Below are 16,875 nucleotides of genomic sequence, written 5' to 3'. Positions count from 1 at the left end.
TTCTGCATGTTTCACAAACCTATTTTATACCTTCTAGAGAAAATCCTGTTTTTTGCACATTTCACTTGTAATCGTGGAAACATGTTGTTTCCATTGACACTGCAAGATGAGGTGAGTGGTGGCTGAGTGGTTGACAGTGCCAGCCATAGTGAGTTATTTGTATTGTTTTGATTTTCATCCACCCTTTCAATGGCTATTGGTGGCCTACAGAGACAGTACAATTCCAAGAAAATTACCTCTCCCATCAGGATATAAATTCTTCAAGGGGATGATGGCAATCACTCACAATTGCTTTGTATTTTTTGGCATTTTCTTTGGGTTTCAATGTAGCTGGATGACCCAGGAAAAAATTTCCTCTGTTTAAAGTTATTGAAATAACAGAACAACTAGGTTTTCACTCAGCCTTGTAAAATGAAAGATGCTGTGAGAAGAATCATCAGAGAAAAAAAAAAATTCCTCTGGATGTTGTGTTGTGACCAGGACCGTGTCATTTAATTGTGACAAAAAAAATGTGCATCATCTGTGTAGAAAATACGTGTCACGGCAATGTGTGTGTCTGCAGCATGTATTACAATAAACAGCTGCATGCAGGTGTGTGTTAGTAAAGACAAGCATAAGTTCGTGCCAACATAAAACTAAACTACAAAGATAAATTGCAAATCAAAATTCATATGCCTTAGATACTGTAATATGCAAATGTAATAACTTAATTCCCCTTTTAACCATTTAAAAAAAAATTTTTAATTCATATAATACAACAAAAAAAAAAAATCACAACTACAATCATTTTTGGTTCCGATCATTCTTTATTACATCCATCCTTTTAAACAGTAATTAAATCTCCATTTAAGATATAAATTTTGTCAGCCAACCAGCTTAGTCTGCATTTATAAAATTAAAGACTGTTTTGTTTTTTGTCTTTTTAACTGAAAACAGATAGCCTGTCATACTACACCAAAGTAAATAATAAATAATAAATAAATGACAAAAATTAAGATGATTCTTTTGTTAGGATTCATTTTGTTAATATTCAATTAAACAGAGAAGTTCCTGTTTTTACAGTGGGCCACAAACATTTGTTAGGAAAAACTGAGTTAGAAGTGACTTTATTTAGGCATGAGGGTGGATTGCTTAGACATCCACAATCTTGGTTAACCAGCAACAACAACAGACTCGACGGGTCAACTGTGCTACGTAACATCCAGATAAAATACTAACATTTCATTCACCAAAACTAGAGCACATACTATTTTTTTTTTTTTTTGCAGTGACCCCCATCTTTCAGGAGTAGACTACAGTGAGTGAAATCATCTCATGACACATTATAAAAGGTTATGGGCTGTGATGTCATCACCTATGCCTTAACAGATGACAGTGTAAAAATCTGGTGTGCTAACATCAGCTTGTTAAAAAGGTAGAAAAAGGCAAATATGAGGAGACACTGCGTGTTATTTACACCTGTGTTAGGGGCCGCGCAGACCCTAACACAGGTATAAATAACATTTTTAAAAATAATTTGTACTGCATAAATAAAGTTAGGCTTTCATTCACAAGATAGAACTGTGACAAACATATAGTAGAACTTTTACTATCCACCTTTTCTCATCAAAGTATTTTTAGATCTTAACAAGTTTGAATATAAATGCCACTATCATCAGGGTTTTGTGCCTTTCAACTGTGATGGGTAAATTGCAATGTAAATCTAACAGCAGTAGACTAATTTGATAAATGTATCCTTATTATGTGAGGAGAATAATTTAACAAAAGTGCCACTGCTACTAAAAGTTAGTGGTGTGAGGAGTGGTCTTTTTCTTGATTTCAGCTTTCTGCTGGACTGCCTTCCTGCATTACACACTATACGACCACCAGGTGGCGCCATAGCACAAATTTGTGTTGTAACGTCCAGCAGTCGTCGCTAAAACTGCAGCTTCTTTTTGCCAAAATCAATCCCACAATCCTCACGCACCGGCGGTGTATTCATTTGAATGGTAAAACTGTGAAACGCTTGCGATCCTGCACAGAGGGGAGTTGCTTTAGGGTTTAACCCGTTTTAGGAGTTTACACACCTGAGGAGCGATCATTACGCCGGACAAAATGAATCGGTTGGTATTTAACTCCGGCGTGTATATGGTAAAAGTGATAACTTTACCTTTAACGAAGACATATGTTCACCAAGTTAAAAGGCTAACTGGCTAGCTAGCTCGCACTAGCGGCCCAGCTTGTTGCTCTCTACGTCTCCGTGTTTTCTTGTGAGTTGAGCTACATGCTAACAGTTAAAGCTAACTTTGACGTTATTGTGAGAATATGGACTAACTTTTTGGGTGAGAGGCGTCATGAAATGCAGCTTTGCACTTTTACAAACGCCGGGCATTTCACTTATAACAAGGCAGGAAACACACAGCCCTACCTTTCATCAACAGTGTTAGTTGCGACTTCCAGCCGTACGAGCTAACGGGAGCTAACGTCTTTGTAACTAAATTTGAGCATTATTGTTTTTGTTTATCTCGCTCCAGTGAGCGAGTTTAAACTTTTTGAGTCATTTCGGAGCGCTTGCTGTTGACATTTAGACTTCTTGTTCATAGTTAGATCACGAAAACTCACTCCTGATTTTTGTGTCCTTAGTCTCGAGTTATGTCTCCCAACTATTTTCCAAATTGTTTCTCCAGCAGTGTCGCTTATTATGGCAGCTGGTAAGCATGTTTGGCAACGGGAAGTCCTGAAGGTCAACCAGAATAACTCCAATGGCTTTCTGCGACCCAGCGTGCGTATTTCTGCTGAGAAGAATATGAAGCAGGTATAAGGATATGATGGCAAATACTATGACTAATTGTGTAAACAGTTGTTCATTTGTCTTTAATCCTGGTGACTGTGAAGTACAGTTCAGTGGCATTGTAGCAGCAGTGGCCTCATCCCCTATCCTTTTGTTTTAGGTGGATATTATTAATAAGGAAGAATTAGATAAAGACAGGTGAGTCTTTGATCCACATCTGAGGGGTTCATCAAATTATGATCACTCACTGTCTGTGTCCCACAGGTCATCCTTGAGTCCACACTAATATGTTTTTATCTTTAAACTAATTTAAAATGAAAACAAAATCTATTTTACACTCAAACATCTGTAAACACATTAATCTTAATCAATCACCCACACTGGGCTGGTGTGCTGGAGTAATCAGGAAGTGGTAGGTTAGTTGAAAATACACTGAAGAAGCAAAACAACAAAGGCAAAGAGTAAGACTAGAGATTTTATTTGTTTGTTTGTTTGTTTACTTGGATTGGTGATAATAGATAGAGAGCTGTCGCAAAGCAAATAAAGCAGCATGTTAGAGAGATACTGGGAGCCATCACTACATGGCATAGGGGAATGGGCAAAATACACATGAAAAGCTTGAAATCGTAAAAGGTATGGGAACTGCAGTATTTTTGGCTGTATAGTTACAACTGATAAGATCCCCACAAACAAGCAAACACAGGTCTCCATTTCTGCTCATTCAGTCGGCATCATTTTCCAAAGTCTTAGTTTTGGAGGTTTTAAATGTTGCACATTTTATAACAAAACGTATTAGTGTGGATGTACAACCAGTCACTGGACCATTAAGGCACTTTTCCATAACCATTAACCATGATCACAGTGTCTGTGGCTTTAATTTATTTATTTATTTTTTTAGCTTTTTAAACTGTGATCGCTTTGCATCTGGTCAATCTTAACTTCCCTTTTGGCAGATTTCAGGTGCATTACAGATTAAACAGTCCAGGCAAAGTGAAGCGGTTGACATCTTGCAGAAGAAAGAGTTGTGCATTGGCGGAGGTGGGCGTAAAGCTGCACCGCAGAGCGTCAGATGTAGGCCGTTTATGTGACCCCGGCATGGCCAACAAGGAAAATGAGCTGACCTGCTCCGATGATGTCCGGGGCTGTGGGTTTCCGGTGAACTCTGCAGAGGCCTCCAAGATGGCGGGGGCCAGCTCCAAATACAGTGATTTTACTGAGGTGAGAAACAAAATTGAAGCTCCTCATTGTTTCTATTTTGTATGAATTCAAGGTTTGTTGATTGAAAACTGCAACACTGGAGAGACTGAGTTCCTTTTGTTCATTGTTTCTGTCTACACACAGCTATCCAAGGACCATGAAGCTATGACGCATGTTCTTTTTGGAAGAAACCTTAGACTTAAAGTAGCCCTAACACTATGGCGAAAAAATGCCAGTGAATTAGTGGCCTACCTAATAAGGTAAAACAGTTGTGGCAAATGCTGCTGCTTGACGTTTGCATTTATTCTTTAATTCTACACCATTCGTCATCTTCACTCGTGTTTGTGGTTTCCCAGAATTCAAGACACAGGTGTGCTGCTTGACTGCTTACCTGTCTTAACAAACAAGTAAGTAATTGTTTGTTTTTACATTTTAAGCCATTGAATGTTTCAGTTTTACCTCCAATGACTGGACTGCACATTTGTCCAATAAGCTGTAGATATACCAGCCAATATACAAAGATTATACAATTTGTAACACAGTAATAAACTATAAAGCAGGACGTATTCATATTTTATTAGGGATGTAACAATTCTGAGACCAAGACTGAAATCACAGAGTCCATGGTATCATACCATAATACCCATACGGGGGTATTACTGTCTAGTTAAAGTATTCTAGTCTGGTAAAAGATGTATTTTTTTTGAAAATTGTTCAGGTAATAAGTGAACTGGAAATACATAAGAATATTGTAGTTTGTTTTTTGTTTGTGATCCAGTTATTATCAGGTCTATAATAAAGAATAACTGAGATATGAACCTTTTATGCCTGACTGCTGACGATCACCTCATTTGAACTTGCTGTCTCGTCTCTCATCAGCCTTCAAGCAGAAGCCCCGTGTTTGTCACTTGGCTGCTGCGTTGACCTCATGCCCCAACTCAAAATGATTCTTACCAGTAAATATGAGGAGTAAGTAGCAAATCAGAAAGTCATTAGTAATACTGGTGATTTTTTTTTTTTTTCTGGGTCATCATATGGAGGCGTGCTGAGTTTAAAGCAGTGGGATTTGCTATTTATAAACTTAAAGATCATCGCACGCTCCTCCAAGAAGTTTAAGCTTGTCTGATAAATAACTAATGAACAGAGGAGAGAGCTGCTGAACCCTCTTGGATAAATCATGGAATTAATTTCACTTGCAAATAAATTTGCTGGATCACTGTGGGGGGAAAAAACTTTTGGATTTGACTAACTTCTCCTTTTTTTTTTTTTTTTCCTGGCAGACACATAATGGTGGGTTTACACTGGGTTCAATCCGTCATTAGGAAATGGTGGCCAGAACTTTCTAGAACTGAAAAAAGACTGCAGGACAGTTGTTCGGATGACAGGTGAGCACTGCATGCTTTAATAAACTTAATAAAACCCAGTAATGCAGATAATTTGAACCGTGTTATTTTTCTAATTTGACTGCTTGGTATGTAATTCTAAATAAATCTTGGACAGTTGGCTTAATTAAAAGATTAGAAATGAATGGCATTAAAATGTCTGAGACCTACAAATGAATGGTTTAAGAGGCAAATTTGAAATCCAGCAAATGGTTTTAGTTATTCACTTTTGTGTTATACTTAACTAGAGCTGGCTCATTGGCAGTGTTGGCACATAAAACATCCTGTTGTTTGTTTTCATTTTCTAAACCTTTATGTGATCCAGGCAGGTATACACTCATGTTGGAGCACAGACAGTAAAATAGATGATGCATCTTCCTGGTTTGACAAGAAAAGTATATGTGGACGTGGTTTAAACCAGCATTCTTTTTAATAGCCAGCAGAGGATGACTTATATATAACTGGAGGTCTTTCTGTAACCATAGATGGTTATGGGAAAACTGTGCTTGGCTCCTTGCCATGTGACCTCAGTAAACACTTTACTGAAGAATTCATGGACTCAATCACTTGTTTCAGGTCACACTGGTCCATTTAGTAAATGGTCGTTCATCATGTGGTCATTCTAAGAGTCAGAAAGGAGGGCTATCCAGGGTATGCTCATTGGCTCACAGCTTGTCCATCACAAGTTGTTAGCCAACGAGCATGCAGATTCGCCCCTCGCTCATCATAGCTTGTGTCAAAATACGAGGATAGTAAAATTTGGTATCATTAAATTTGTCGCTGAAATTTTTTTGTGAATGTAATGCTGGATTCACATATCTGATATAAGCCTGGTAACTGAATGAGCAGGCAGGTCATTTCATCCTCTCCGCTCCCAAATTCTGGAGGTAGTCTGTGATAAACCCCGCTCTGTGGGGGCGAGGGTTGGCATCTTGGAAGATAGAGTTCGGTCCCAGACTGTGGAGATATGGGATTGCCACTGGTTACAGAACCTACTCTTGAAATTGCCTACAAGTCTGATTGTCAGCATCTGGGGTACCAGAAGCTCAAAACAAAGAGTCAGTAGCAGAATAAGCTGTTTGGCATTGGCAGTTAAGATTTGGCAAGTTTTTTATGGGCACAACCCACATACTCAATTCTGCTCCTCAACCCACAAATACATTTTCCTTACAAATTTGACATTTAAGGAGAAATAAACAGGCTTTTTAATGGAATAAGGTTGAGTGCCAGTAGGCATTGGTACAAGAACGAAATAATTGACCAAAGTTTACCATAACAGGCAACAACTGCATCTCAGACACCTAGCAACGTCCATTAAAAACACCAAAAAGCAAAACTGTTTTACCCCATGTGATAACTTCAACAACATGACCCCTGATACTGACAAGCAGGACTGTAAACATAGCAAACCACAAGATAGGTTAAAGGATATCCAGTTTTTAAGGCTTTTCTGAACAACAGTACCATGCACGCTGACTCAAACATTTATGTCTTGTCTCTGGAAGTCTGTCTTCCTTTTCCTTTAAGATGAGATCACACTCCCTGTGAGTGACAGAAAACCATAATTGGTGACAGGTTCCCACCCATGTTTGCCTTTAAAGTCAGAGCAAGAGTTTATGCTTCTATAATCCCCTAATGTGTCACAATGGCCATCTAACCAGAGAAATATGTTTTCTGAATCCAGCTACAACCCTGCCATATTTACATTATTTTATTTTTGTATTTATTTGTTGATCATGTGTAAATACATTTATTATTGAGGCTAATTTATGGTGGACTGCATCATAAGTCAGTGGGAAAGACCCATGATTGGAAACAACTTAGTATGTTAACTCTAATTTTACTTCATTATATAAATGATACATGCTGTTACAATGGAAAGGAAATGCACTGTAATGTTACATGCAACATATATAATAGTAGCTAAGTGTATTCAGTTGTTAGGATTTATGATGTAGTAATCACTGAAATTAAGGACTAGATCATAGACATTTTGCAATGCACTTGTTTTGCGCTCAGTATGCATGAAAGAAGTTATACCTAATCATTTCCACCAAGACAGTGCATGTCTTTTGCACTCTCCAGTTATTGTATCAGTAATGTTTGTGTGTTTATTGCAGGAACATGGAAGTCATGAAGCAGCGGCTAAAGGAGTTGTGGAAAGAAGGAACTCGGTTATGTTTGGTTCCAGGATCGACAGGAGAGCTGGCAAAGGTGATGCCTGTTTCGTTACTCTTGAGGAATTTTTTTTTTTCCATAATGGTATAGGTCATAGACAGGACTACAACAGCCGCAGTCTGTCAAAATGCAGCTTGTTTATACTAAAGCACACCATTTTTATTTCTTTTTAAAAGCAAATGAAACATGCATTCAAATGTCCATGATAAAGTTTTATAAATGAGCGTTTTGTCACACAGACATTCCTGTCACAGAGCTGTTATCAGGCTCCACAGGTGCTCCTGCTGTTCTTTGCACCCTCTGTTGACCTTGGGTGGACACAGCCAGCCACTCCCATGCTAAAAAGAAAAGACCCAGATCCACCATAAGGTTTTGTGGTTGATCCTTTTTCAATCTTCACATCCTGTTTTGTGGTGGAGGAAACAATTAAGATCATACCACAAAAAAAAAAAAAAATCATTAAATGTTTTAAAGGGACACACATTCTGACATAGCTGACAAATACCAAATCAGCATCTCATTTTTAGTGTTGACTGATTCAGTTGATGTACATTTGCTAGCTTTGACGACATCTCGCGCTATCTCTGCTTTGTGTTGCAGGCCATCGAGGCTTATCTGTCGCAGCTGCCCTGACAGTTGTCAATGTAGCACTCTGAGGATGTGACCACTACCGTCAAGCATGGCTGTGTTTTGAACTGATAATGATGCAAGAGAAATGGACCAGTTGCTTTTGCTACTTCAAACTCAAACCTCTTAACTGGGACTGAACTTGACAATTCAAACACCTCCCTCAAGTTTGAGCTGGAGACTCTCTAAAGGAGGGCCTAGAGAGCCTTCCTGGACAGCAAATGACTGCTTCACATTGAAGTGGACCGTCTTTTTGAGGGGCATGTTTAGTGGACCTCCATGAGACTGGGTGTAATTTCGCTCTATGAAGTGCCAAGGTCTATGTCTCTCACTACACCACTCTCTTCCATGGAAAATGCACTTGTTACTGTTTTTGATGTTTTGCGTCTGAGTTCTCCTGAAGAAGGAACTTGAATCTCCAACAGTCTTTAAGTTATTAGAGCTTCTTTTTTTTTTTTCTTCTTGTTTTTCGTTTTGCCTCTTCCTTTGACATTTGGCTGTATAATGTAAAATGTAAAAACAAGTGATTCTTTTAATCATCTTTTAAATAAATTGGTAAAAATGCAGTATTATTGTTTGGTTTATTTTAGTCTCCAGATCACAGACAAGGTACAGTGAAGATGACTGGTTAAAATAAGCCCACAGGTTTTTAAATATTGGGCTCTGCATACATGATTTTTTTTTTTTTTAAATACACCATTTAGGGAATAATGAATGCCAAAGTAAACATAGCATCAAAGCGATCTCGCTCAGTAAGTTTTGTAAAGTAGCTAAACAGGTTTTTAAAACATCCTTCTGCAGTGTTACTGTGACCTCTTGTTTTTTTTTGTTTTTTTCTCCTCCATTAACTATTAAACATTGGTTTTCAAAACTGCATTGCTAAACTGCATTTCTTATCCAGTTTTTAAAACAAAATTGCGAAATGTTAAAGACGTAAATATTAAATCGTTAATCATTCAATTTCGAGTTAAAATAGCTTCCAATAAAATTCATTTTGAGTTTGTTTTTTTTTTTGTTTTTTAAAGCTTTGAATTGTGTACAAAACACAGGCGACTGTTTCTGGTTATACAATAAAGTTTTTTTTTTTGTTTTTTTTTTTTTGGAAGTGACGTCGTTTTCCGCAGAGACAGCTGATGCAGGAGGCTTCCGCTGCTTACTAAAACTGCTCTTGAATACCTGTTGATGAAGAAACGGTTAAGGACACTTTTAGTTTATTAAAGACGGGGCAGTATGTTGCACATGGAAAGAATACCGCAGCTGCTGGCTTTCGTCCAGGCTGCGCTAGTCGTAGCGTGGTGTTTTACTGATATGGAAGCGGGGCCTGGTGCAGCTGTGTCGACACAGGCGAACGGAGATCGGTTTAAAATCGAGGGAAGAGCGATAGTGCCGGGGGTCAAAACGCAAGACTGGGTCTCCGCGGCCAGAGTGCTGATAGATGGTGAAGAACACGTGGGATTTTTGAGGTAAGAAACACCTGCAGTTATACTCGCTAACCTGCTAGCATCTTAGCTAAGTAGGTAGCATTAGCATTGCTAGCTAGTGATTAGGGTCAAGCACGAAGTTGTGCCAAAAACACCGGTAACGACGGCAGCAGCTACAGGCAGGTGGCAGGTCCTAAATGCTGAAGTTAATTTATAGCTGAACAGTTCCACTTATAACTCTTGTCTAAATGCCACTGAACCAGCTTTTAACTTCCATATGAGGCCTTTTTGGTCCTCTTGTGGCAGTATCCACAACACGCAAGGGCCACAAGAGACTCACCTGTTATTGAAGTAAACACTGAGGCAACGCACCTAGTAGTATACCTAAACGAGATACTATTACTGCATCCCCACCCGCTGTTATATAACTATACAAAAGTCTACAAAATGAAAAAAATATTTATTTATATATTTCATACACTGTCTATATTTCCATTTTTAAAATAGTACCAGTATATAGAAACAGCCCAAATTAATATAGATAAATAGATATGTTTTTTCAAACATTAAAAAAGTACAATCTGTAGTTGGTAAACACAAACAAAAACTAAATATATAATATAATATAATATAATACTCAATTGTATTTAAGCAGCTCAAATTTTATGCTAAAAAGGTGCCGGAAGAAGTATAAGCTTTATGATCCCACCCCTCCTTCCTTTCTAATGATTCATTATTCGTCTTTCTTTCGAATAACCTGCCAATAACTCATATCCACATACATGTACATTCATATACCTACAAACATATACAATTATACCTAAATGCATACATTTATCTACATCTTCACCTTCATATATGTACCCATAAATTCACTCATACACACAGTTATTTGCCTACAGTGCATACTACATAATCTTTATTCTAGGTTTAGCAAATAATCCTATTTAGACTATAATGTCTATGTATATACTCTCACACATACATGTATATTCACATATAGACGTATATGCATATCTATACAACTTCATATATTAGCATTCACATCCAGTCTTTTACCATATATACCATTTGGTAACTAATAAAGTCCTTCCTCATTTATGTACTTTTTAAAGATTGTCTCTTTAAATTATTCTTTGAACTGTAAAATATTTAAATATTGTTGTAGTTCTGCTGAAAGACTTCCACAGTTTGACACCACAGATAAAAACACAAAAGGCTTTCACTGTTGTCTGCACTTTACAGAGTTTTAAATTAAACCTTTTCCCTCAAATTATAACACCTTTCTCTATCAGAGAACGTTTTCTATATATTTCCTGGTAACAGTTTACTCTTTACTTTATACAGCACAGCAGTTTGATATTTTATGGGAAACAGAAATTGTAACATATGCATTTTAGTTTTAAGTTGTTTCTTTTTGTTTGTCTGCCTTGATAGTGTGTTTCATATTGCAAGTTGATAAATGTTACACTTGAATTCTTAAATACTAATAAACCTAATTAGGCAACTATTTCAATGTTCCCTCTGCATTTTATTTAATTGAAAGTGATTTTAACATTTCTCCCACAATTGCACCTTATTTATTTTCCTTAAACTTTTGTAATTTTTCTTTACTGAGATAACTTGCCACTATTTTTTTTATTTAGTTCATTCCCCATTTATTACAGGGTTGTGGTATTAGACCCACTTTATGTTGAGCTAATATAGGTGTACCTTTTTAAATTATAAGCAGATGCAGTCTTGACAAAAATGCTTCTTCCTTTTTCTGCAGAACCGATGGGAGTTTTGCTGTGAACGATGTCCCTTCAGGGTCTTATGTTGTTGAAGTTGTTACCCCCACCTATAGATTTGAACCTGTCCGTGTTGATATCACATCCAAGGGTAAAATGAGGTGAGGTCAATATAGTGAGAAACTCATACCAACCATGCGTTGTGTAAGCACACTTTGAAAATTAGTTAATGTTCTGTTTAAAGGCGACTCTAACCCACTGAAGCAATGTGTGATTTTTACAGAGCACGTCTTGTGAACTACATCAAAACTTCGGAGGTAATTCGCCAGCCGTACCCTCTTCAGATCAGGAGTAATGGACCTCACAGCTACTTTATGAAGCGAGAAACGTGGGGCTGGACAGACTTCCTTATGAATCCAATGGTAAGAAAATGCACTGAACTCGGTGAATATGTGTGAACTGCGTACACTTCGTTGCAAGGTTGCAGAGATGTGTATGCTATAAAAATGCACATTTGAAAAAAGTTTGGACAGAGGGTTAGTGGCGTCATCATGGCTAGGAAATCTGAGAGGTTGCTCAATTTTCTTTACAGGAAATGGAGCAATCTCTCGATTTAGTACAGGGGTTCTCAATTTTCTCTCAGGAACCCTTTACAGAGAAGAAATATGTACTAGAAAATGGTTATGTCTAGTACATATTCTGTTTATTCTTTTTTTATTCTGCTCAACTTGAGCAGCTCTGCATGAATCACAGTTCAAAATAAACCTGATTTAGCTTGGGTAGTGCAGGTCATCCTCTATCTTTGTTATCCCAGCTTTTTTCCCTGATTGGGTGGTCTTGGAATGCAGAATGTTTGATATGCAGGTATGCCGATAAAACAGCTGTAAAAATGAGTTGTCATCTATTTTAGACTCACACAGTCTACATAGACATTGATGTGAAAGCTCAATTAATTGTATCTGAATTTGTTGCCTAAATGTCACGTCTTTGTTGCTCCTGCAGGTTATGATGATGGTTCTGCCCCTGCTGATCATTGTTTTGCTGCCCAAGGTGGTCAACACCAATGACCCAGAGATGAGAAAGGTATATGATTGTTAAGTACAATGGAAGTTAATTGTGCAGTATCTATGAGCTGCAGCAGAGCTGTTCTGATCATTTTAATGAGGATAGCACAGTTTCCCTGAAAGAACTGAGTTTGTGATGTTTACTTGTATAAAATTCTAACCCCAACTTTGCCTCCTGTTGAAGTGCTTATTATAACTGTGACAGATGTCACTGATTGTGATGCATTTTTAACATCAGAGAGGACATTCAGTCTGTACCCAGCCTTCATCTCTCCATCAACAGCTGTTCATTCTCTGCCTCCCTTTATTTACAGGAAATGGAGCAGTCAATGAACATGCTGAACCCCAACCCTGAGCTTCCTGATGTCTCTGAGCTCATGACCAAGCTCTTCTCTGGCTCCAAGGGCTCCAGCAAGGCAGGCAGCAGCAGCAGCAAGGGCACCAGGCCAGCTGCCAAGAGGAGGTAGTACTCTAAATGCCTCCTAAAAATCTGCCTAAAAAAAGCTTGATTTATGCCATGGAAGCAAAGTTTTAAAGTGTCATTTTTTTTTTCTCTCTGGGTTTATTGTACAGATTTCGTTATTAATAGATGTTTTGAGCACATCTGGATTTCTAATATGTTATTGGAAGATGAGCAAAAATAGTTTTTTGGGTTTTTTTTTTCTCATACTGCACTGATAAAGAAATTTTTATTTTTTTTTTTGCAAAGGCTGTTATTCTTCATTTGCGCTATACTTTTAACACCTACTACTCATCAATCTTTTCTCTGCTAAAACCTCCTTTGTGTATTTTCCACTGCTGCTACTTCCACTACCTGAAAGAGAGCATATATACATATTCAGAGATTTTCTTGTGTAATTAACTTCAGTAATACGACTGTGAATGAAGAGAAATTCAATTTTAAGACAGATAAATTCTTATTTAAAAGCCTAGATAAATAAATTGCGATGGTATATGACAGCTGTGTTTTTATTTCACACCATTCATTTGTTTGAGTGAACACATGACTTTCTGATTTTATGAATTATTGTGGTGAACTGTATGGTTAGAATTCACATGCTGAATATTATGTGCCTGAGGTGTAAAAAAAATTAAAATGTTAATCACTGGAAGTACAAAGAGAGAAATGTATGGTTGCTTTTTAAAATTTCTACAAAGTGTAACTGGTTTTACTTTTATTATAAAATAGACATTAGAGTCCATATTAATGTGGTAGCAGCTGCGGACAGGATGGGTTTTAATGTGAAAGAGCAATGAGTACTTTTATTAAATAAAGAGATTGACAAAATAAGCTTAACTAAAAGTTGAGTCATCAGCTTTTCCCTGAACCTTCAGCCATATATGTTCATCATCAGCATTTATCTATTTGAACAGTCGTTAAGGAGACAATCCTTTTGGCACGAAAGCTCGGTCGTTGCTATGGTTCTGATTTTGACTTCAGTTACCCTGAAGTGAGCAAGAGTGGGTTTTTGTTTTGTTTGCATCACATGCATGTATGTGAGATTATATTTACTGTATATTCCTGCAATTTCACTGATCAATGCTTGGCAGTGGTAATGCAACAAGATGAATCATCTTGCCTTCCCTTTTTCAGGGGAAAACATTGTGGCCCATCAAGGTAGGAGAAGCATGTGGGTCAATACAGAGAAAAAAAAATACAAGTTTGCTGGCTGAGTTCCAATTAACTGCTTCAGCTTCTGAGTCTTAGTGTTATGCATGCGGGCCCACTGGGGCACTGGAAAATAGCAGAACCACTGTTTGATAATAACCACAAGTTTCCAGAAATGCTTGAAATGAGCTTTTATGGAGAAGGGAATGCATCCTTTTGCTGTATCCAATATTAAGGATGCACAGAGTGTGTTTTTTTTGGGGGGGGGGGGGGGGGGGGGGCAGTGAATACAAACATAACGTTGTAAGAAAGCTTCACAGGACACCTTTTAATCTGAAAGTTACTTTTTAAGCCAGAGTGAACAGGAAGTGCCATCCACAGATGACAGAGAAAACTAAGAAAATGAGTAGTTTCATCAAATTGCCATTTCCAGGAACGAGCTGTTGTGTGAAGACTGCGCATGGCTGTATCCTGTAGTTTCTTTATGGTAAATAAATTGAAAATATCAAAATTTAAAAAATGCTTGTTGTTTTCACTAATTCTTTACAAAGCCTCAAGCATGACTGTGGCTGTCAGCTCAAAGCCAAGCGAGGATCATTTTCAGCTGCATTTTGGTGTTTCAGTGTTTAGTAATGGCATCGTGTACTTGAGATTGATGGGAAACAAACTGCAGTACAATTGCTCACTAGTATGTAACAAAGCTTGTTTCTGCCACTGGGAGGAAAAATGTTTTACCATCCATAATTTGAACTTTTGGCTTATTATCTCAAAGTTTCGAATTAATAACTATTTTCTCAGAGGTTTCAGTTATAAATCTGAAAATTTGACTTTTGGAGGGCAAAAAAAGTTTTTTTTTTTTTTGTTTGTTTGTTTTTTTTTCCTTTTCAGTAGCGGAAAAAACGCTTCCATAAATATGAGGGTGATTTTCTCCAGTGAACCAGATTTTATTAATGTTTCAGCAACACCGGAGGTCAGCTAAGCTTTATCAGACTGTGACAACGCTGACTCTTGTCAATTAGATGAACTAATTACTGGTTTTATTCTTTTCATTTGGTGTTGCATTAGAGCAAAGAGACTTTCAATGCAGAGCAACAATGCTGACCTGGAGTCTTGGGACCAGTAAAACCTCCAGTGACGTCTGGAATTTGTTTAGTCATAACGTTGGTACATGGCACACTGGGGTAGTCAACCGTTGGAGGATGGTAATGATTTGCCTCGCCTCTCAAAGAAGAATTATTGACAAGTGAGATAATGTTCAGCATGTTTGTTGGTGATTACATTTTTGCCTTTCAGTTTGTATTTTACTGTGTATATTATTATTATTATTACACAAAGACACTTACAGAACTGCAGACAGGCAGCACAGGGTCCTTCACAAAGCAACTTTGCCACTATGAGCAGAACACAAGGCACAGAGCTCAGATCAGAAATATGCATGTAACAGTACATCATAAGACAAAAAGGTGCAATAATTTACAGCAGCGTCACACTGTTTTTTTTTACAGCAATAAGAAGACAAGAATAGAGGTTTCCATAAACAATCTTAGATCTCATATTACTTCTGTTAAATTAATGCAACTGTAAATGCGCATAAATGTACAGATTAGCCCTTAAATACATGAAATATCAAATATCAAGGTACAAAACAGAAAAAAAAGACATTAATTGAACAATAATATACTGTAAGCAATTTACATTTATTTGTGAGGTGTAAAATACTTAATCAGTGAAATATGTTATCCCTACTATAGATTTGTTTTGAAATATGTAACCCTGTGCTATGTCCTTTAAATTACAGTGCAAGTGAGCAAGAGAATAAAGGAGGATTATGGATTACATGAGGTTGATAGGTTCAGAGTTTTTGACTCATGCTTACCCAGTATATGCTGATTAAAAGAAGTTTGTTACTACCTTTGTAATCCGACTGTGACAGAGTAGTCGTATGAGGTGGGACTGTTGTTACTTGGGCCTCTGATTTGGAAAGAATATTATTTGATTATTATGTTTGTTTGTTTTTTATTTTTCTTTGGTTTCTTAACCAGTTGTCCATATATGCTTGGGTGCTTTTCAACCACTGACAGCTAATTCAGCATACTTCTGCAAATGTGCCCAAATGCAATCAAATACAGGGTGTTATGGGGTGGGGGTGCTTCAGGTGTAACCCACAACTAATTCACTGTTTAATATATGCTCTAATACAAGAAAGGAAGTCCGCTTTTCCTGGAGTTCAAAGTTCATCTTCATTGGCCATTTCAAAATTATTATTTTCAGCACAAAATAACTCATTTTTGGGAGGGTTACCATCAACCTACAACCCCAAGGGAGGGATTTTTTTTGCAGGTGTCCCCTCGCAGAAGTCACAGTTTATTTGTAATTATAAACATAATTTATCCTTCACATTTTAAATTAGCTATATTGGAAATGTTTGTAACTCTGGTAAGGTTAGCACAACCAAGCACTTTATGTTCACTAGCTAAACAATGTAGATGTAAATGGATTAGAATTCCTGTACTGTAAGCTGCTGTGTAACCAGATAATAAAGGATGATATATTACAATAGGAGCTGTAATTATAATGGCTTTTTATTTTGTTTTCTTTCTTACATCTTCAGAAAAAAGACAAAAAAAATTCTGCCCATTCATATAGAAACACAGTAAGGATAAAGTTTGGTTTTTTGGGGGACAGCGTTGCTGCAACAACAGTGCAAAGGTGCTGAAAACAGAGAAAATCACAAATGGAAAAATGGTGTACAAGACATCAGTACAGCGTTATAAGAGCAGGTTTTAAGAATGTCAATGTTACAAACAACTGTGAGGTGGCTGAATTCTTTTTAATAACCATTGCAAGTTAAGTTAGAAGCAATAGAGCAAGCAGTTTATTCACTTCAATGAATTTAG

At 37.3% G+C, this 16,875-nt stretch overlaps 2 protein-coding genes across 5 annotated transcripts; both read left to right on the top strand.

Annotated features, from left to right (window-relative positions):
* The first annotated feature begins 1,887 nt into the window (after positions 1 to 1,887).
* On the top strand, positions 1,888 to 8,720 carry katnbl1 (katanin p80 subunit B-like 1). Of its 2 annotated transcripts, none has more exons than XM_030720835.1 (10): positions 1,888 to 2,102; positions 2,670 to 2,794; positions 2,931 to 2,968; positions 3,724 to 3,988; positions 4,112 to 4,227; positions 4,324 to 4,374; positions 4,847 to 4,936; positions 5,248 to 5,352; positions 7,470 to 7,563; positions 8,128 to 8,720. In XM_030720835.1, exons 2-10 carry the CDS (start codon positions 2,681 to 2,683, stop codon positions 8,158 to 8,160), a joined length of 906 nt encoding a protein of 301 aa, XP_030576695.1. In that variant the 5' UTR covers positions 1,888 to 2,102; positions 2,670 to 2,680; the 3' UTR covers positions 8,161 to 8,720. The 2 variants fall into 2 exon arrangements, with proteins under 2 accessions (XP_030576695.1, XP_030576694.1); XM_030720834.1 differs by having other exon boundaries at positions 2,667 to 2,794.
* A 664-nt stretch (positions 8,721 to 9,384) lies between these two features.
* emc7b (ER membrane protein complex subunit 7b) lies at positions 9,385 to 16,587 on the top strand. 3 transcript variants are annotated; one of them, XM_030721101.1, is made up of 6 exons: positions 9,385 to 9,617; positions 11,347 to 11,466; positions 11,589 to 11,727; positions 12,308 to 12,388; positions 12,684 to 12,832; positions 15,044 to 16,587. In XM_030721101.1, exons 1-6 carry the CDS (start codon positions 9,385 to 9,387, stop codon positions 15,099 to 15,101), a joined length of 780 nt encoding a protein of 259 aa, XP_030576961.1. In that variant the 3' UTR covers positions 15,102 to 16,587. The 3 variants fall into 3 exon arrangements, with proteins under 3 accessions (XP_030576961.1, XP_030576962.1, XP_030576963.1); XM_030721102.1 differs by lacking the exon at positions 15,044 to 16,587 and adding an exon at positions 13,964 to 14,236; XM_030721103.1 differs by lacking the exon at positions 15,044 to 16,587 and having other exon boundaries at positions 12,684 to 13,327.
* Positions 16,588 to 16,875: the final 288 nt, after the last annotated feature.

The sequence above is a fragment of the Archocentrus centrarchus genome, chromosome 24, assembly GCF_007364275.1.
Source record: "Archocentrus centrarchus isolate MPI-CPG fArcCen1 chromosome 24, fArcCen1, whole genome shotgun sequence".
Lineage (NCBI taxonomy): Eukaryota > Metazoa > Chordata > Actinopteri > Cichliformes > Cichlidae > Archocentrus > Archocentrus centrarchus.
Note: the sequence above shows the minus strand (reverse complement) of the source record. Positions and strands in the feature narration are given on the sequence as shown.